We start from the raw sequence: 22,083 nt of genomic DNA, 5'->3' as shown, positions 1-22,083 counted from the left end.
GCATCCACGTTTTGATGTCTCCGCATTCCGCATCTTCTTCGTGTTGCCCGCAGCCTACGATTTAATCATAAACTTCTTTCTCTCTCTCTATACGTTTTCCCCCATCGAAGCCCAAAACCATCACTTATTGCGCAATCAAAATCCACAACACAGTTACAAACTCGCAAAACCCCCTCTGTTCTCTCTCGCTCTATCTCCATTCTTGCCTTTCGTGTGCTTTTTCATCTTCCTCAGTTGGTTTTCGTCTGCTAGGGTTTCGGACCATTCCTCTCTTCGACCGGGTTAAACATGGACTGGAGCACCGTGAGCGCCGAAGATCTGATCGAAGCCCTCCGTGAAGTGGAGTGGTCGTCACCGCCTCGGCCTCTCTCTGAATTCTTCTCCAGATTCACTTTTCCCCGATCTTACTCGAAATGGAGCAGTCGCCTCAAGTGCAATCTCTACTAGTAAGATCCTCCACCCGCTCCAATCTCCTATTTAATTATAATCATGTAGGTATTTGATTTTGATTTCAGTTGAATGAAATTGGCTATTATCGTCGAGTTTTATCTTCTGTTTGGTTGCTGAGAATATTCTAGATAATGGAAAAATTCGGAACTCGGTTCTGGCCGTTGTTTGGGTTCCCGCAACAAAATTAACCATGGCAGTATGGAGTTTAATGAAGTTTTCCTGTTATTTTTTGGTTTCTAACGTATATGAAAACAGGAGATATATGAGTTTTAAGCATCTGTTTCTTAAATTTCCTTGTGTTTCTGAGGAACCAGAGAATAGTTGTATGTGCGTGGGCGTTCTTTTCCTACTCTATACTTTTTTTGCCCTTACGAGTTTTTAATTTTAAGTTTATATGTTGTGGTTGTTCTTTTCAGCTACCGGACAAATTACTTCATCATGATCGTATTCATTCTCGGTAAGCCAACGGATGAATTTCCCTTTTTTCATCCTGGAATGCTGTTCCGCTATTTTTTGCTTCCTTTTTCTTTTTGGAGATAAGTTCGTATTCTTATTTGCGGTTGTATTTTTATATTTGCAGGGTTGGGATTCCTGAGGAGGCCACTTGCTGTCCTTGCTGCTGCTTTTACAGCTCTAAGCATTGCGTTTCTAAATGACAGGTTGGCTTCACCTAACATTCTCTCAACCTGTCCTGATTTGTCTTTATGATGCCACTGGTGGTCGGAATTTGCATTTTCTTCAATGTTACAGCAATTGTTTTATTTCACATTTGCTAATGCTAAAATTTGCTATCTCAAAATTCTCAAAACATTAAATTTGTAATGTTGGAAAACCTAGGTTGTTATGTTATTCTTTAGCATCCAAATATATTCCTGCCTTCAATTTATGCATTGTGTTTTCCTCTGGCTAGCTGCTATTCAAAAATACAATTTGTAGTTGGACAGAAAGAAGCATTCAGAAGTAAACAAGTCATGCCATATGGACATCAAGTAATGAAAGCAATATGAAAAACTAAAGAAGTATTTAGAAGTTGTGAGATATGAACATCTAGTAAACAAAGCAAAAGTGGAAAAATATTATTTTCAATCAGTTTTAAATGTATTGCTATTTTGGTTTTGGCAACTTTTTTGATTTCTATCTCCTGTCTTTCTGAATTGGATACCCTGTTTACTGCCATTATGCTATTACCATCACTTGATCCTCTCTGTATATATTTGTTGAGAAAAAGAAGCAAAGGGAACCTTCCTAGGGAGGGCGATAAGAGGTGAACTTTATGTTCCCTTTTTATTGGTAAATGCTTGTACCAACTCATGCTCACTTTTTGCAATTGACATGGACTGTCTATGATTCTCCAGCAAGTCACTGGGAAGCTGATAAGTTTTCTTTGAATTGATAGTGTTTATCCTCTTATTTGTATTATTAGTTTTAAGTAAATGATTTAAGCATGCATTTGGCTGAGCTACAAATTGTACTACACATGAAATAATCCTGAAGCTCAATTTTGCCTTGTAAATGGTGCTTTATGCCTTGCTTTTTGTTTTGTATTTTAAATTATACCTTTGCATCACAGGCTCACATGCCAATACCAATATGAAAAATTGTAAACTAGGAAATACACGTGATCTGTTTTAAGGCTTGTCAAGGAAGGTGAAGGTACAGCACCTCAAATGCAATGTGGTTGAAATATCTGTAGTTTGTTAAGTAGCCTTGGACTGTCCAATTCAATTCAAGCTGCAATAACTGGAACTTTAAATCCTTGATTTACTCCAACTTCAGCTTTGACAAATATAAATACATATCTGATTTAATAGTTTGGCTGCCTATGCTGGTAGCATAAGGAAAGGGTCTCATGGGGTGTTTGACTCACTTGTAATTCCAATTTTCAGTACATCATATTGTTGAACTATTTTTCCTAGCTTGTTATTCACAGTTCATCCTCATCTTGAACCTTCATTTTTTCTCTCTGTTCCAGTCCAGAGTTGGCCAATCTTTTTAAAGAATTGATTATCACAGAGGGGAAAGGAAAATGGGTCTTCAGTTGATTCTAGTTTGTTGTGAAACCACACTTAATGTATTACATGGGTATTGACAATTTAGTGTGTCCATAATTGTGATTTGAATTCCAGTAAGAAGTTTTTAGCACTTTGGAAAAATCGTTCCTGTACATCTTTATAGTTTCAAAGGTCCTTTAAAGCCTTCATGTGATGCACTTTGAGAATGGACATATTGAGAAATAAAAAATTTGCCAAATGCAAATGGGTTCTAGTTCTATCCGTTGTTTCCCCTTGTTAATCTCTCTTTATATTGGTTTTAGTAGAAAGAATTAGGTTTATGTTGCAAAATGAAGAGAAGGCAGAAGCCCTTACCCTGGATGCCTCTGCTTCTTTACATAGAGTAGTCTAGGTGTATGGTACTTCATTTTTATCATAGGTAACTTCCTCTTTGGATTTAGTAGGGGTGCTTCACTAGCATAAGATCCTTTTTCCGATAAAATAGTTTCTGAGAAAAAGGTTTTTTTTTGGGGGGGTGGGGAGTCCTCTCTGCATTCATGTCATTTTTGCTAACAGCTGGTGCTACAGCTTTGCAGGTACGTTTAGTGAGAAGGTAACCAGAACTGTGAGGCAGATGTCTCCACATTTAGCAGCAAAAATGAGGCCGCCTCTTACGTAAGTGTGCTGCTCTTCTTGTAATTGCAAACATTTAATACCGCTGCTTCTTTTAATCAATTTAGTTGAGTAAGCCTTTTCCCAACTAATGGTGTGGGCTGCATCCTTCTAACCATCTAAAAACATCCAGGCCTGTTATTCGTGGTCGCCCATCAGCCAAAAGAACCATTTATATATGTGGAAGGCCTCGCTGGGTGTTTGTCTTCATATTCTCTTCTGGTAAGGGAAATATCTTAACCAGTTCAACTTTTTATCTTAAATTTTGTTATTAAAAATATTATCTCACTCTTGTATTGTTCTATTTCTGTAGTGAGTTTTATCCTTTGGTTTGTTTCTTGTGGCCTCTTGTCTGTCCTATGGGCGTTAGCCATTGGCCTTCTTGGTATGAATCTCCTCCATTCTTTTGATATTATTTTTAGGCTTGTCTCATTGACATTTTGCTTATTTTCTATAGCTAATTCTCTCTCTCTCTCAGCCACTGTTCTTCACGCAAGCTTTAGAACACCCAACTTGAAAGCCCGTTTGAACACGTTCCGAGAGGAATTTCGTGCAGTTTGGCGCAATTATAGTGAGCTGTAGCTTCCTCCACAGAGAATAATGGATGTGAGTCAACTTTTTTGCTTGATCCTTGTCTTTTTGTTAAGATCCATTTGTTGGTTGCAATGTGAAGTGGGTCTTGCTTTTACCATTCCAATATGTTTAACCTTTCTCCATTTTTGCACTGCTTTAAAGATCAGCTTTTCAGCTGTTGATGTGTTTGTGAACTTTACTTTCTTGAGTGTCATTGTATAGTTGATTATGCCCTTTCAAATTTTACTTAAGATGATATGTTTTTATAGTTTGACCCATTAAGTTCTTTTTCCACCTGAAACTAGGACAAAGTTCATTATACATTTATTCATAATTAGTTGCATAGGATTCACATACTGTGACAATCACACACTTGTTTTTTGGTAACCAAACTACAATCATGAAGCACTGAAAGGGGGTGGTGGATCTTTGCAAAGATGTTGGAAGGACTGGCAAGCTTGCATAACTTATTTGAGAGAAACCTCATCCAGGAAAGACAATGAAAAAGTTTGGATTTTAAACTTCTTATTTTATTATTTGGATTGGACAAATTTATACACAAATGGTAACTGCTCATATGATGGCAGTTACACATAGAAAAAATTGCCACTTCGAAAATAAATAACTGTATAATGAATGAAAAATTGTTCTTGTAGTTTGCCTAACTACTTAATTGTCTCTATTTCTTGTACATGGCTTTCTACACGCCTCCTTAAGTTGGGCTGTAAATATTAAGGAAGCCCGGTTTGAATCTTCACACATCTTCAAACTGAGCCTTCAATAGATCCTTGGTTTGGATGTCTATAGTCTTTGGTAGATCCTTGGTATGTGGGAAATTCAACTTCAATTTTTTTTTTTATGATGTGCTTGTCTATTTAGGTCACTTTAAACATATTGAGTTGTTGCCAATATTTTAGTTAGATGACTAAAATATTGGGTGTTTGAGAGGTCTCCTTGACAATGCCTCTGCTGTTTCTTTAGTGTTGAAATACTTCTCCTTTGCGGGATCCTATATTTCTTGTGCCTTCTTTGTGGAGGATGAAGTTTATTCCGATTTGATGTGTCTTTAGGGCCGGAATACTTCTCCTTTGTGGCATTCTCTTGTGCCATCTTGTGGAGAATGACATTTACTCCGACTTCTTGTGTAGATTTATTTTATTGGTGTGGATGTGGCGATGGTGGGTGAAGATGAAGGAGCTGATTGGAGATGGGCCGTGGTCGATGATGGCAGTGTTTTCTCTTGGGAAATCAAGGTTTCTCAATTTTGGTTTCAAGAACTTCACCATCTTCACTGCTTGCTCTCTCTTTCTCCCTCTGAACTCTTCGTCTAACCCTGCCCTGATACTATGAAAAAGTTTGGATTTTAAACTTCTCAAAACTTATCATTTTATTATTTGGACTGGACAAATTTATACACAAATGGTAACTGCTCATATGGTGGTAGTTATATACAGGAAAAACTGTCACTTAGTAAATAAATAATTGTATAATGAATGAAAAATTGTCCCTATAGTTTGCCTAACTAGCTAATTGTCTCTATTTCTTGTACATGGCTTTCTACAGACAAAAACATATAGAAAAATAAAATTCCCTCTTTTGATTGTACAATTGCGCTCCCACTAGATGAGCCATAAAGTACAAGAACGAATGGTCATCCAAATATGCTTTGAGTGGGTCAGCATCACTCTGAGGTTGCCAAAAATAGAGGAGAAAGGCTCAAATTCCAAATATCATGAGCCATTGAATACGTACTAAATATGATTTTGACATTGATACAAACATACTTAGTACATATGAATGTCAGAATGTGCAAAGATGAGTGATATTCTTTGTAAGATAGAAGTCTTTCATGCATGCAGACATATAAAATGCAATTAAGATGATGACTCAACTGCATAAGCAAGCATCGCAAATGCGTTAATTTATCATGCTTAACATGCTGAAAAGATGCCTTGACCACAATATTATCTCATGCATAAGAACTATTCAGCTGAGTCACAAGAGTTCAAGAAAAGAGTTTCACAAATGAGTTTGTCCCTTACCTCAATTTGAATCACCATCTAGTTTTCTTTTAGCTCCTCCATCATAATACCATCAAATGACCTTTCTTCAACATCAAACTACCCAAGTTGGCCAAAATGTTGCTACCACATCACCTCCTAGTTATCTTCTTCGTCATACATGAATAGGCATCCCTAGGGTTAGTTAGGGTTGTGATAGGAACCAGGGAAGAAATCATAATTGAAGAAATGAAGGAGGGGGAAGAAATCAACAAAAAAGGAAGGGAGAATTAGAGAAGAACGTGTTGTAATCACTTGTATTAGATTAGCTTTAGGTTGTCTCGGGAGGGGGTTTTTCTGTTAGCATTTGTATATTACTTCTAGAAGGATTGTTTCTAGAAGGTTTAGATAGTAGTATAGTTTGGTTAGTTGGTTGAAACTACCGGTTTTTAGTTAGTTTATGTTTACCGCCTCTATGGTGTATAAATAGAGGTCGAGTGAGAGGCATTAGAGGCACTTCTATTTTGTCTTGTGGCGAGAACGTGAGAGGAGTATGCACAAGGAAAAACTTGAGAGTAAAGAGGGGATATCTTTGTAATCTTGGGTTGAGAAACTCATTGCAGTTTTGGGTATAAGGCTGTTGAGAGTTGTAGTGCATATAATCCTTGAGTTTTTCATTCAAGATAGTGAAGATAAGTGCCTCGGGCAGTCCGAATGTAGGTCTTCTTTAAAGTACCGAACTAGGATAAATTTGTTGGTGTTGTTTTCGATTTCATGTTCGTTCTTTCTGTGTTTCATTAATTCTTGTTGCTGTGAGGAGTTGAGAGATTTTGTGAGAGGGTCTTTTTTGCAAGTACAAGTGTCATTGAGGGAGAGCTGTGAAATTATTATAACAACGTGGTATTAGAGCCAATAATCTCTGTGGCATTCAAGATTCTTCAAGAAACCTAAGGAGACTGAATTGAAGGCTCAAATCAATATGGTGCCAACTGCATCAAGGTACAACATTGATAAATTCGATGGGTCTAACGACTTCAGCCTATGGAGGATCAAGATGGAAGCGTTCCTCTACAGTCAAGGCCTAGAAGGGGCGCTGGAACCAGAGGCAATTGGGACATCATCCAAAACCGAGACACTGACTTTAAAATTGTTGCTTAGAAGGAGACTCAGACGAAGATCAAGAAGAAGGCTGTAAGCCTTTTGATTCTGAGCCTAGGTGTAACGACCCGTTGTTGGGTCTATGCCATTATTGATATTTATTTCATTTTGGTGTATATATATGTAATGGCTTTATTTTGAAATTAAATAAAATGAATTGAGGGTTTAATGAAGTTAGATTTGGGCCAATGTGAGAAAGTCCATGGCAAATGGTAGTTAGAATTTAAATGAAACCATTTTTATTGGATTGAGACTAACTATGTATAGATTGAGTCCATAGTTGATTTTAAATGAAGTGGGTTGGACCAACTGAAAAATAAATCTTTTGGGACTTAAGTGTTGGGCCAAGTTAAAAATAAGTCTTTTGGGTTTTATGAGATGTTGGGCCTAATTAAATGAGTTGGGTTTAAATTATATGTGAAGGATGAATGGGTTTGGGCTTGAGCCCATTTACAAAAGGATGATTTAAATTTAAAAAGAAAAATTAAATGAGTGGCAAATGTCTAAAATGGGCATGAAATGATTGAGGCTTGTGTGTTTGTGTAAAGGGCAAAATGGTCATTTTGTCTACGGAGTTGACTTTCTGTTTCTCCTTCATCTTCTTGCCCAAGAATCCCTTCCCCATTTCCTTCCTTCATTTTCTCTCCAAGAGTTTCTTCTTCATATCTTGATTTGAAGCATCAAGGGTTGGATCTTGGATCTTGAAGAAAAACCCATTCTCTTTGATCTTCCATCAACATCAAGGCAAGTTCTCCTTGCATCTCTCTTGTTAGGAAAGATTTTCTCTCTTTATTTTGATTTACAAGTTTCCTATTTAATTCCCCTCATTTTGAGTAGATCTTGCTTCTCCATGGCAAAAACCACCATCTTTGGATTTAAAACGAGTCTTTATTTTTATTTGCAAATATTTTGTAAAAAATTCTTCAAAATTAATGGATCTTGTTGGATCTTCATTTGGGGCTTGATTTACCCCAAAATCCTTCAAAGAATGACATATTTTTGGTTAGATTAGAGCAAAACAATTATTTGTGGGTTGTTTTGCATTATTCCCATATGTCCATTTTCAGCTTGTGGCAGCTTGCGGATGCTCTATTGTTTTGGGCATAATTTTCAGTAGAAATATCTGTTAACCTAGATCTCACCCTCTATATGATCACTCAATCACTCAAACTTACCTGAACGAACTCTCTATCTAATTCGCAAATGAATAGCAAATAGAATACAATCAAGAACCAACCAAGTACTGCACAACACACACAAGATTTACCCTGGTTCGGTCTCAATGAAAGACTTACATCCAGCTTGGCTTTCGCCCTTGCTTTCTCCACTATCTTGAATATCAGTACAAGATTACAAGTGCACTCAAACCCAACTCTCACCTAGCCCATAAACCTGAAAGCTATATAGAGTTGTCACAAGAAAGATATCCACTCTTCCTCACTTCACAATCTCGCCCCAAGACAGCTGTAAACTCAGAATAGAAAGCACACTTGAAAGCCTAACTCTCGGCCCCTATTTATAAGCCATAGAAGGCGGGAGAGCTTCTTGACCGACTACCCAAAACCGACAATTACAACCCATTCGGTCAGACCCTAACTTCTAAAAGAAATAACCGATAAAATACAACATAATATTTCCCTCACATTACAAACCCTAATCTAGTACAAATGAACTTTAACAATATCTGATTTGAGATCCGTTTGTTGCGTTGTAAAATAGACTCTATTAGCTTTGATTTGATATAGGGCTTGAATTTTGTGGCTTCGATTTGAACCCCCAAAGGGCTGCCTTGTTAAGTTCTGACAAAAAAATTCGTAACTTACTGCTCCATGTAATTCAACCTTGCTTGAGTTTTTGCGGTATAACTTTCTGTGGTTATATCCGATTTACAATTCGTTTGTTTCTATGTAAACTAGACATTATAGGCTTCGTTTTAGTATAGGATTTGAAATTTTTGGTAATGATTTGAACCTAAAAAGTCTTGTTGAATTTTGCCCAGAATGCTGTAATTTTACTATAGCAATTCTGCCTTGCTTCGGTTTTTGAGCAATAACTCATTGTGATTATTTCTGATTCTGAATCCGATTATTGTTTCAAAAACTAGAGATCTGAGACTTTGATTTGATATATCTTTCATAAAATTTGACTAAGAAACGAGCCCAAAATAGGTCTTTGAAGTTACCCTTTGAAATCTAAAAATTTCCTAAAAAATGCCAATTAATCCTTTTTATGTGGGATTTTTCTTGATCATTGATGATTGCCATGAAATTGGGACATGCTTATGTGATGCATGATTATATTGATTTGCGCATCTATTATTTTGCGCGACGGCTATGTCTATGGGTGAGAAAAGGATATCGTATAAGCGCATGACGCGAGTGAGGTGGCCATCAACTTGGTAGGCTAGGCTCAAATTGTTATTGTTTGTTGATGTATTTTCATGATACATATATATTAATGTATGGACATATTGGCCGTAGGAGCCTTGGGAATTATGTGAAAAATTCCTTACTATTAGTGCATGTGCATGAGCATGGAAATGACTACATAGTATGTATAATAATCACAGTATGAGAAATTGACGTAAATGTAAAACTTATGAGTTGTGTTATACTAATATCTTCTCATAGAGTTGTTTACTCTATCTTGATTATCCATGCCTTTGATTCTATATCTCTGTGCTTTATAAATATACTTGCTGAGCCTTATGGCTCACCTTGTTTACTCTCATGTCATTCCAGATAAAAGTAAAGCAGTGGTTGAGGGCGAGTCCAGTGGGACTAGAGCCCAGGGTTAGAGGTGTACTAAGACCTCCCAAATTAGATGGTCTATGTTAGTGTTTGTGAAGAGGGCATGTGTGAGGAAATTTTATGTTGTAAAATTTGTTAGTGTCCTTGTATTTCATTTTGTGTAGGCCATGGTGCCAAGATGTTGTAAACCTTTATGTTGGCTTCCGCTTAATTTATCTAAGGATTGTAATGTGCTATTGTATGTTACTGTTGTATATCATCCTTGTGATGATCTCTTTTCGGATATCCTATGCTAGCGGGACTATTCGGGAGTGGGCCACTACACTAGGAGACAAAGTTCTAAGGGAGGTATCAAAGTTAAAGTTAGCGATCGAAATCTGGAAAAGACTGGAAGATCTGTATGTCAAGAAGACTCTATCTAGTGGGTTATTCCTCAAGGCCAGGTTTTTTAATCTTAAAATGCATGATAATCAAAAGCTTTAGGAGCATTTAGATGACTTTAACAAACTATGTTTGGATTTAGAAAACATAAATGTGAAATATGATGACGAAGACAAGGCCCTAGTTCTTCTATATTCATTACCTAAGTCCTATGAAAACTTTGTGGATATTCTCCAACACGGTAGAGACAAACTTTCTTTAGAAGATGTAATAGGGGCATTAAATTCTAAAGAATTAAGGATTAAGATGGATAGCAAATCCAACCCCGGTGAAACTTTAATAGCAAGATCAAAAAGCACTAAAAGAGATCAGAAAAATAAAGGTAAATCAAGGTCTAAATCTAGGAATGGAAAAGGGCCAATAAAGTGCTATTACTGTTAGCAAGAAGGCCATATTAAGAGGTTGTGTCCAAAGAGAAAGAAAGATCAAGCCGAGAAGGAAAGCTTAGGAGGAGGGGCAAACCTTTGTGATAGTGGTTATGATAGTTCTGAAGTTTTAGTTGTAAGTGAAAGTGCAGAAAGCCAAGAGTGGGTTCTAGACTCGGGCTGCTCCTTTCACATGACTCCAAAACGACACTGGTTGCAAAACTTTAAGAATTTTAATTGGGGTAAGGTCCTTCTAGGTAATGACCATGAATGTGAGGTAAAAGGGATAGGAGATATTAGGCTAAAATTGCATGATGGCTCCCATAGATCCCTCACAGCCGTTGGGTATATTCCATAATTAAAGAGAAACTTGGTTTCTCTTGGGGAGTTGGATAGAAATGGCTTAAAGTTTAAAGGTGAAGGAGGAGTCTTTAAAATAGCTAAAGGGTCTTTAGTGTGCATGAAGGCTGTATTAAGAAATGAAATTTACCTTTTGCAGGCAACCACATTATGTGGTGAAGCCTCATCTATAAGTCCTAACCTTAAATCTAAGGAAACTCTATGGCATTTATGAATGTCTCATATCAGTGAGCAGGGCCTTAGAGAGCTCACAAAGCAAGGTATATTGGATTTAGGTCAATCCATAGGTTTAGGCAAGTGTGAATCTTGTATATATGATAAAGCAACAAAGGTAAAATTAAGTAAAACAGCAATACACTCATCCAAAGAACCCCTAGACTACATTCACTCAGACTTATGGAATCCAGCTTAAACTGAATCCCATGGTGGCTCTAGATTTTTTCTATCAATGATAGACGACTTCTCTAGAATGTTATGGGTTTATTTTCTAAATACGAAAGATAGCACATTTGAAACTTTTAGGGCATGGAAGGTTATGGTGGAAAACCAGAAAGGCAGGAAAATTAAGACTATTAGAACAGATAACGAGTTAGAATTTTGTAATAAAGATTTCAACCAAATGTGTAAAGATGGGGGGATTATTAGACACCTAACTACACCCGGAAATCCTAGGCAAAATGGTGTTGTAGAAAGGATGAATAAAACCCTCTTAGAGAGGGTTAGATGCATGTTGTCCTATGCAAATTTATCTAAATCATTTTTGGGGGAAGTTGTCACCACAGCAGCCCATGTAATAAACCGATCTCCATCCACAACAATAAATCTTCTAACCCCATATGAAAGGTGGACAGGGCATAAATCAAACCTAGACTACCTTAGAGTGTTTGGCTGTCTTGCCTATGCCCATGTAAAACAAGGAAAATTAGAGCCTAGAGCCAAGAAATGCTTGTTTATAGGTTACCCATCTAGTGTCAAAGGATATAAACTATAGAACTTAGAACCAGAAAGACTGAGAATTATAGTTTCAAGGGGTCTACCATGAAAGCAAGAAAAGATAAATCCCAGCTAGATGAGAATCAAAGTAAAGAGTCAATCCAGGTGGAGATCTCGGAAATCTCCCCTAATCTATCCCAAAATATTCCTGAAAAAGAGCTAGACTCTCCTGAACCAGAACCTGATCCTGAACCAGCTGATAACCATGACCATGAATCATCCCAATTTGAAGGGGATGAAGATGACAGTGATATGGACTCAAGCATAGTAGACCAACCAAACCTAGATTGGTATAGTGTGGCTAGGGACAGGTAGCCTGACTCTAGGCCACCCCGACGATATGGCTACTTAGATTAAGTAGCTTATGCCCTAAGTAGTGCTTCTGAAGTAACAGGTGAAGAACCACTTACATATGAACAAGCGGTATCTGTTAAGAATTCTGATAAGTGGGTAGAAGCCATGCAGTTTGAGATAGCTTCCCTTAAGAAAAATCAGACTTGGAAACTGGTGGGGAGACCTAAAGGGCAGCAGGTAGTTGGCTGCAAATGGCTGTTTAAAATCAAGGAAGGGGTTGGAGAAAATCCCAAGCCTAGGTACAAAGCTAGGTTAGTTGCTAGAGGCTTTACCCAAGTCCCAAGAATAGATTTTAATGAAGTATTTTCTCCTGTTGTAAGGCATACTTATATAAGGGTGTTGCTGGCCATCACAGCTAAATTGAACCTTCATTTAGAGCAGATGGAAAATCTATCTATCTCAAAAATCATACTTAGAAAAGTTGTTGTCCAAATTTGGAATGACAAATGCAAAGATTGTTAGTGTTCCTTTTGTATCTCATTTTAAATTGTAGTCAGAATAGTCTCCAAAGGATGAGGAAGGAAGAAAGGAGACGTGGCCAATATACCATACTCAAGTGCAGTAGGCAGGTTAATGTATGGTATGGTCTGCACAAGACCCGACTTGGCACATGAAATGAGTGTCATAAGTCGGTTCATGGCTAATCTAGGCAAGCCTCACTGGTTAGCTGTTAAGTGGATGTGCAGATATTTAAAAGGATCCATTGATTATGCTTTGTCTTATGGTGGTGAAAGTCTAGAAGATCAGCCTATAATCCTAGGATATGTGGATACTGATTATGTTGTTGATATTGATAAACGAAAGTCCACAACTGGTTATGTTTTTAGATTACGAAACTCCACTATTAGTTGGAAATCAAGTCTCCAACATGTGGTAGCATTATCAACTACCGAGGCAGAATAGATAGCTTTTTCAGATGCCTTTAAAGAGGCTATGTGGCTAAAAGGATTAGTAAGTGAGATTTTAGGAGTAGAGGTTAAGACCACTTTGATGTGTGATAGTCAAAGTGCAATCCATTTGTCTAAAAACCAAGCTCATCATGAAAGAGTAAAGCATATAGACATAAGATATCATTTTATCAGACAAGTTAATTGAAAAGAAAATTGTTATTCTAATCAAAGTTTCAGGTGAGGAAAATGCAGCCGATATTTTTACAAAGGTTGTGCCAGTTTCAAAGCTAAAGCATTGCTTGGAGATATTGCAATTGATTCCAAGACATGTCTGAAGCAAAATCGGGGCAATATGTGAAGATACAGGTAGCAGAAAAGAATATCTTGAGGAAGTAAATCAAATCAAGTGGGTGGAGAATTTGTTGTAATCATTTGTATTAGATTAGCTTTAGGTTGTCTTGGGAGGGGTTTTTTCTATTAGCATTTGTATATTACTTGTGTTATTCTAGAAGGATTGTTTCTAGAAAGTTTGGATAGCAGTATAGTCTGGTTAGTTGGTTGAAACTATTGATTTTTTAGTTAGTTTCTGTTTACCGCCTCTATGATGTATAAATAGAGGTTGAGTAAGAGGCATTAAAGGCATTTCTATTCTGTCTTGTGGCGAGAACATGGGAGGAGTATGCGCAAGGACAAACTTGAGAGTAAAGAGGGGGATATCTTTGTAATCTCGGGTTGAGAAACTCATTGTAGTTTTGGGTATAAGGCTGTTGAGAGTTGTAGTGCATATAATCCTTGAGTTTTTCATTCAAGATAGTGAAGATAAGTGTCTGAGGCGATCTGGATGTAGGTCTTCTTTAAAGGACTGAACCAGAATAAATTTGTTGGTGTTCTTGTTTTCGATTTCATGTTCGTTCTTTCTATGTTTCATTAATTCTTGTTGTTGTAAGGAGTTGAGAGATTCTATGAGAGGGTCTTTTTTGCAAGTGCGAGTGTCATTGAGGGAGAGTTGTGAAATTATTATAACATAATGAGAGAGGGATAGCGAGAATTAAGAAGATAGAATTTTCATTTCATTATCCATATCTCCAACCTCTTACAAGTAGCCTTTTTATAGGCCTTAGTTAGTTGTTAACTGATTCCTAACAGTACCCATGTGCCCCTAACAACTTGTAAAATATTTCTTAACAACTATTATAAGCCTATTACCATATTCCTCCTTTATTGCTCATAGGGTCATGACAATTCCCCCCTCCTTGATAGAGTTCTTGTCCCCAAGAACTTATAGCAAGTAGCCATTGCTCATTCAATCCCAGCCTTCTTTATCTAGGTTATCCTTCTTTCTCCTTCTAGGTCTCTTCTTCTTCATTCTTAGGTTCTCATCAACTGGAACAGAAATGATGAATATTGTAGTCAAGTTTGCATTTATCTCCAAAAAGTAACATATCATTTCCCTTGGGTTTGTAATAGCTACCAAATTAAGATTGTTGGTACCCATAGTCTGAGATCCAATATGATGCCAAAACCTGTCAATATATCCACATTAAGCACCTTTAATGAATTTAGCCGCTCTTTTTCGTAGGTGGCAGCTGGAACCTAGAACCCTATAGCCTTCAAACGACGATCATTCTGAAACTCACACATCCAACCAGTTACCACATATGTTCCCCTCTTCTCATCATCTTCTATGTTGGCTATTTTGAACTCAGAGGGTTGACTAACTAGTCCTCCAACCATCTGTTCATCCGTCAATGCAATAGACAAGCATTTGGATTTGCCAACTGGAGGAAGAACCAACACAACAACGGGAATTTTGTTTCCTTCGGCAAAACCTATGACTTCTTCAGCTACCTCCCCTAGCTGTTCCCCAACTACAACCGGTTTCCAAAATTCCTCGCCAATTTGAATTTGTTGCTGGTGGAGAGAACTACTTTTAGGGTCATAACTCATAAAAGATTTCCCTCGGCTGAAAGAGAAATCAACATCTCTCTTTTCAGCGAGTGTGCCCCACTCCCTTGAAATCCCTGCTTTAGTTACCTCTATTACCCCCAACACTGACAACGGGTTCACACCTTCTGCAATCTGGCTTGCCTCTTCTAGATTGGCAACACCATCGTATTGTTCAGTGCTAGAGCCTTTTATGTTGGTAGTAAGATATCCTCCAGCTAGTGCAGTCTCCACCTTCTCGTTGCCAACCAAGCCAAAGAATCCTTGGCTTTCTGTTGGTCAAAAATTAGAGGAAGGATTCCAGCCCCAATATCTATGTAGATTGATGGTCCTTCAATTAGATTTTCCTGATCTAATGCTATTCCATTTCCCACAAACTTCTGATCTAGAACACCACCAAATCCTTAAGCCCATGCACTAGCCAATGGGGGTAACAAGTTGGCATCTTCCTTGCCAATTTCGTCTAAATCGGTATACTTCTTCCACTCTGCCTTGGAGGTAAGTAGTGAATCGGTTTCCTGCCATCCCTTTTGGCTGCTCCATTATAAGGAATTTCTTTGGATTAAAACTCCCGCGATAATCATTGAAGAATTTAGCAGGAAAGCTGTAGTGATACTTTTAGTCAGTACCATCACAAACTCTTGTAGTTGCTTGTGTAACATATGGCCGAATTCCTTACACGCTCCATGTATCCCACTGCTTGTTTTCTTGTCAACTCGGCTATATTCATTATCCAACTTTTCTCATGCCTAATTTTTCTGGCTAAACTGTTCATGATTCTTGTTGTTTCCAACTAAAAATGTAGCCTTCTTCTGCTACCATTGAGGCTCCAACTATCTCATGTGTGCATTGCTTCCAAAGGCTTCCTGAGCAGGACATCTCACTGAAAATGCAACATCCTTCTATTGCAATTGAGGCTCCAATGGTCTCCTACGTGCGTTGCTCCCCTTAGCTGACTTTTCACAAATGACATACTTCGAAGATCAAGGAGCAAGAGTTCTGTACATCCTTTTGTTGCTATCTGAAATTTTCGTTAAAACTAATTGCAACTTCCGAGCCGAGCATTACTTCTCCCTTTCTATTATGATCGGCAATCGAACTCGCTGGAATATTTTGCTTCACCTTACTAACAGCACTTGCAACAACCTCGAAAAAATCAGTTGCAAATCAACCTGCTTTTCCGCTTTGATGAATCGTCGAACTCTCCTTCAGAGACATCTTGTCTGCTCGTCCACAATTTCTCTTGCCTTTCTTCTATCTTCTCCCTTCCTAATTCTCGTTTCCCCCCCCCCCCCCCCCCCTCATTCCTCTCTGTTCTTTCCCCCTTTATTTCCCAATTCTCCTCAATTCAAGGAGAATTACCCCTATCAGAATTCAATTATGACATTTTGGTATCAGAGCATGATCTTGGGCGAAGATCATCCTTCGTTTTCACCATGACCGATGGCACCCGCATGAAGCAGATGGAGGCATAGTTGCAACAAGTTATAGTGATGGTGGTCGATATTTAGATTCGAATGAGAAGTATGGAGTTGTCCGTGGAGACAGTGGTGGAAAGAAGAATTGATGAAGCCATGGAGCAATGGCTGGAAGAGAGTCGGTAACAACACAACCAATTGAAGGATCAGACGCAGATGTTCATGAGAATGTTTATGAGCCACAATTAGGGAAGACTCTATAGAATTCCCTCCTAATCTGACTCAATCGTATTGGGACACATTCTAGCCTCATGCATTGAGGATGCCTTTAAATTTGAGGCAGATTCAGTGGCAGTAGGGGAGAATACCATGGACAAGAGACAAGAAATTCAGGTTGTTCCTCATCAGCCTAGTTTTCCATTTCTGAAGTTGGAGATTCCCATCTTTGATGGGGTGAATTCGAGGTGGTGGCTATGTAGGTGTGAGGATATTTATTTTCTATCATGTGCCTAAACAACATCGAGTGACTCTTGCCGTTGCTTACCTCAATGATGATGGGGACACGTGGTTCCACGGGTGGATAGGTGCTAAGGAAGGGTGTCAATGGGCTGAATTTGCAGAGGATTTTTTTGAATGGTTTGGTAATAGAAATATGATGGACGTAGTAGAGGAGTTCAACAAACTACGTCAGGAGGGATTAGTGTGGTCCCTTCCCTTCAATTGAGATTTGAGGAGCTTAAGTCACTTGTGTTGATTTTGGATCCACATCTCATAGAGGGGTATTTTGTTTCTAGTTTTGTGAGTGGATTATGTGAAGAGTTGAGGCGTACTGTTAAGATGCAACAACCTAAGACGATCAACAAGCAGCCGAGTGTGCATGGCTGTAAGAATTGACAGTGGAGGCGTTAATAAGAAGTAAAGGTGGCAAATGGGGAGCATGAACATGGGAACACTCCAATATGGTGGCAAAGGTGCGGGAAGGGAAGAAGGAAGAAACAATTACGGAGGCAAAGGAGTGAGCAATTCAACTGCTATTGTTCCCATTCCTATAAATAGTGGGAAGCTTGCAAAATAGAGGAAGCAATCAGGGATTATGCTTCCGTTGTGGGGGTAGGTATACCCCAGGGCACCAATGTCGGAGGCAGCCCTTGCTACTGGAAGGAGAAGAGGAAACATAGGAGATTGACGATGGGGAGATCACTCAGGTTGGAGCGGAAGGAGAGGAAAATGTGGAGATTTCACTTCATGCCCTTAGAGGTCTCACCAACAGTAAGATCATTAGGATAGAATGGTAGGTATAGGATAGCAGGCTCATGGTGTTGATCAATAGTGGAAGGACTCATAGCTTCCTTGATGAGGGAACAGCCTGTCAAGCCCTTCGATTAAGGGCTGGGCAATTGAGGGAATTCTGAGAAGAATTCCAAAAGAAAGGTAGAAATTTAGGGAGAAAGAATGAGAGAGGGTAAGAGAGATGAATGAGAGAGAAGAGAAGAAAGAGAGAAGAGAATTCTGTTATTCAATCAATCGATGCTCTTTCCTTCTACAACAGTCTTCTTATAAGGCGCTTCTTACAATTAGAAGAGCTAATTGCCACCCCCAATTAGTTAGGCTTGTTCTAACTACCTAACCATAGTTTGTTACACAGTTTACAACAACTTCCTAATGACTAATGTACCCCCCCCCCCCGAGTCGTAACAGAGCCAAGAAGCTGAAGTGTGAATTGACGGGAGCCCAACCACTGTCCATGACTGTGGCAAATGGTCACAAGGTGATGTTCAAGTTTACTTGTGTGGGATTTTGTTGGGAAATGCACGGGGAAACATTTGAAGTAGACTTAAGGCTGCTTAAATTGGGGGGATTTGATATAGTCCTTGGAGTGGACTGGATGAAGGGAGTTAGTCCTATAAGCTTTGACTTCAACAAAATGGAAGTTGCGTTTGAGAAAGAAGGCAGGAGGATGTCTCTCATGGGTAGTCTTGAGACCGGGGTGTGTAAAATGATAACAGGGAGGAAGCTGTAGAAAATTTTGAAGTCAAAATGGACTCAAGTGGCTCAACTCTTCTCAATCCATGTAGTTGAACATGTGGAGGGGGAGCCGGAATAGAAGGGGAAAAGGGAAACAATCCTTGATAGTCATCAGTGGAAGGTACATGAATTAGATTTACTCAATAAACTTTTGCTTAAGGACTTATTTGAAGAACCTCATTCACTTCCTCCCCCACAAACACTATGACCATTCCATCATTCTTAAACCTAATACTAAACCGATTAACATTAGAGCCTATAGATACCCCCCTAAACAAAAAGCAAAGATTGAGAAATTGATCAAAGACATGCTGGCAAGGTTTATCATTCGACCAAGTCAAAGCCCCTATGTCATGGGATTGTAATTGTAGGTAGCCGGTTGAATTGTAATTAGCCCGTTGAATAGGCAGGAACATTAGTTAGGCAGTTCAGCCTATTTTCAAATTCAAATAATTTGTAATTGTTGATCATGTGGGTGCATTGGCGCCTTTTCTTTGAGCCAGATCAGTATAAAAAGCACACTGATACCGCTCCAAAGGCATGTTGAGTAATATCAATGCAATTTCTCCCGCCTTTCTTCTCACTTCTCTTGTCCTAGTTCTCATTTGCTCCCTCATTTCTCTCTGTTCTTTCCCCCTTTATTTCTCAATTCAATGAGCATTTCCCCTGTCAGAATTCAATTCTGACAGTTTGGTCCAGAAATTTGTTGGTTTGACCTAGTTGACAATCATTCAAATTAAGGTATCTATGTTAGGATTGTGTAATAGAATGGCACCACCCCCAAAAGGGGGGGGGGGGGGGGGGTGTTCAATTGGGTGTTCAATAACTTTTCAAAATTTGTAGAAGTTTTAAAGAGAGATGAAAGCAGTGAGCTAAAAGCAAAAAGATATAAATCAAATGTGCAAATGACCAATAATTTAGAGTGGTTCGGCTCAACTCAGTCTACATCCACTATTTTAGCTCCCCACTAGAGATTAAGAAATTCACTATATTAACTAACTAGTAATCCTTGCTAGTTCTTCTAGCAATGCCCGCTAGGAAAAATACAATACAAGAGAAATAAAAAGAGAACCAAATCTCATACCATTCTCTCTAAAATCTATCTAGAACAAGGCTTGAAGAAATCTTTACAATTATGAAAAAGTCTTGATAGAAAAATGAGAGTGAAAAACAATGAAGCTTGAGAGTATATAATATTGAAAACTTGAAAGCCCAATTTCATCAACTCTCTTGAACTTCAAATGGTCTCTTACTTATAGTCTTCATGGCCTCTCAATAAATATAGCCGTTGGGGCCAAAAGGATTGATAAATCCCACCTGCAGAAATCAAGTACAGTTGGCTATTGGAATTTTTGTGAGAAAACTGGTCGACTAATTTTCAAAAGTCTATATGGGCCAGTCGGCAGTTATAAGGACTAGTCTACAATTTTTAACATGAGACTTTGACATTTGACTTTAAAATGAATGTTTCAAGATTCTTTTATTAAAGTTTTGTGAAAACAATGACTATCATCAAAACATCACCAAAATTAATACAACAATCTCTCGTGATGCAGCGGGGATTGTTATACAAGTTGAGTTCATCGACTAACTTGGAAAAAACATGCAGAATCATGATATGGGAGGCTGAATTTACTCAGGACTTTAGAATGATGCCAAAAATCCCCCACGGCCAGAAGCCTACAAGTCTTTAATACTAAGAAGAAACCCTAGTAGGGGAAAAAAAGTAAAATGGAAATAAAATACTAAAGAAGACGACACAAAAAATAGAAAAACGGGTCCAAAACTGGTAGTTTTGATGGATTTTGAGGCCTGGAATGACCCCTAAACGGTTTAGTGGTTTAGGCACAGTGTAGGGATCTGAATAAGCTTTCCAATGATTTTTTATGGAGCCCATAACTCCTCCCCGATTGAAAGTTAGGGCTATGTGAAGTTTTGGCATGCAAACTAAACCTGATTGGACTTCTGGAAGTCCAGATTGCTCCAAATACTCTTCTGAAACAGCCTCCATGCCATCCCAGATGACAGGCATTAAGAATGAAATCCAAACATCAAGAAAACTGCACTAAAAAGTTTTTCATGCTTGAAATAGGCATATTTTATAACCTCTTATGAAAATGCACGATGTCTCTGCTTCCTAGTCAAACACTTCAAAAACTCCATCCGTCACCAAAAGAAATATTTGAATGGTGAAAGATGAGAGAGTGAAAATATGTTTTGAGAGCTTACTTATGGTACCTTCATATTGTGGGTGAGGATGATTTTTGTACGTGTGTGCGTGGTTGCGGATCAACCTCTTCATATATGCACTCAGTCATGGTATTCCATTTAGCACATGCATGGTGATTTTACCACGGCCTTATCTTGACCTGTTTCATTGGGTCACAAGTCTAGACTGGTACAGTACAATTACTCCCAATTTCACTTTTTTAGGTTAGCAAGTTGCAGTTTGCATGGAGAATATTTTTCTTTTACTGTGGCAAATTTATTTATTCTTTTAACTTTTACTTTGGCTTGTTCAAAGATTTTCCTTCACTTGGTGGTAAAGTGCAAATCAAGTTTCCTAAATGAAAATTAATCAGTGTTTTCTTGTGGAATGCATCCATTACTCTTGGTTCATAAGCCAAGCCATTGCAATTTGCAGTTTTCTATATGGCTATGCTTGTAATCAGTGATCACCTCAGATTTCTGTTGCATCATTTAGGGTTTTTTTTGTTAGATTGGTGTAGACGGTAGTCTTTGTGCATGGCATCAGAAGCAATACAAGTTGCCATACATGGATTTTTTTCTACTTGTCAGATCGAAGACTAAAAAGCTCTAAAACTTGGGAACATAACATATTATAAGACATCCTGTACTGGATTGGGCTTTACAGAAACGAGTATTATCTTCTGGTTTTTCAGAAAAATCTGCTGATTGGGGTTTTAACAGATGCACCTGCTTATCCATGTAGGGTAGTGTTGCTAGTTCAGAAGCTTGTGCAGCGCATTCTCTGAATCTGGACCTGGCTTGCTGCAGGGGTATAATGACTACTTTTGAGGTTGTGATGTTGACTTTCACATGAGAGGCTGCCAATCTGTGCAGATCATCAATGTATTGTAAATTGTCTGAAATTCTTGTTTTAGCCAAAGCGGACACTGGCCAGTTATCGTCTATGTTACCCAGGAGAGATCTGCAGATTTCTCCAGTGCAGTTGGCCGAGGATGTTTATATAATTCCTGAATGAGCATAAAGGCCTGTATTACTATTCACAGTAGTAATTGTTTGAACCAGCGAGTCTTGCAACTAACCTTTTGTGTTTAGTTTGGGTAAATGGTCTATTATTAACACACTTTCTCATTATGCATATGGTTTGATATATGGTTAATGGATGTACTTCTAGTTACTTATATTAATTACTGTAAGCATTGCTAATAATTTTGAGCTAGTATGACCTTTCAGAGCCCTTCATCCGGTCTTCTATGAATTCTAAACACTAGGTCGTACCCTGTAAATCTCAAATATTGACATGGAAGTTCTGAGCAGAATTCTGAACTTTCTGGTTGACGTGAAGCAAACTGGTTCTTTAGCTGTTACCCTAGGGTCCTGCTTGACAAGCACTTGATGTCAAAACAAATAATAAGCGTGTAGCTCCTACGTTGGCGGTTAAGGACCCGACTGGAGTTATTAGCTCATCAATTGTTTGATTGGTTTATTTGA

General features: G+C 38.3%; 1 protein-coding gene across 7 annotated transcripts; it reads left to right on the top strand.

The window, feature by feature from the left end:
* The first annotated feature begins 42 nt into the window (after positions 1-42).
* LOC127788601 (PRA1 family protein A1-like) lies at positions 43-21,742 on the top strand. 7 transcript variants are annotated; one of them, XR_008020428.1, is made up of 9 exons: positions 43-446; positions 867-907; positions 1,031-1,109; positions 3,030-3,116; positions 3,247-3,335; positions 3,427-3,498; positions 3,592-3,719; positions 4,835-4,939; positions 21,338-21,742. XR_008020428.1 is itself a non-coding variant. In XM_052317079.1 (8 exons), the coding sequence occupies exons 1-7, from the start codon at positions 289-291 to the stop codon at positions 3,693-3,695; spliced, it is 630 nt and encodes a 209-aa protein (XP_052173039.1). In that variant the 5' UTR covers positions 43-288; the 3' UTR covers positions 3,696-3,719; positions 21,403-21,742. The 7 variants fall into 7 exon arrangements, 6 of the variants coding, with proteins under 6 accessions (XP_052173039.1, XP_052173035.1, XP_052173034.1 ...); XM_052317079.1 differs by lacking the exon at positions 4,835-4,939 and having other exon boundaries at positions 21,403-21,742; XM_052317075.1 differs by lacking the exon at positions 4,835-4,939 and having other exon boundaries at positions 21,343-21,742.
* Positions 21,743-22,083: the final 341 nt, after the last annotated feature.

This window comes from Diospyros lotus, chromosome 13 (genome assembly GCF_014633365.1).
Source record: "Diospyros lotus cultivar Yz01 chromosome 13, ASM1463336v1, whole genome shotgun sequence".
Classification (NCBI taxonomy): domain Eukaryota; kingdom Viridiplantae; phylum Streptophyta; class Magnoliopsida; order Ericales; family Ebenaceae; genus Diospyros; species Diospyros lotus.
The sequence above is the reverse complement of the archived record's forward strand: the minus strand, read 5'-3'. Positions and strand labels throughout refer to the sequence as shown.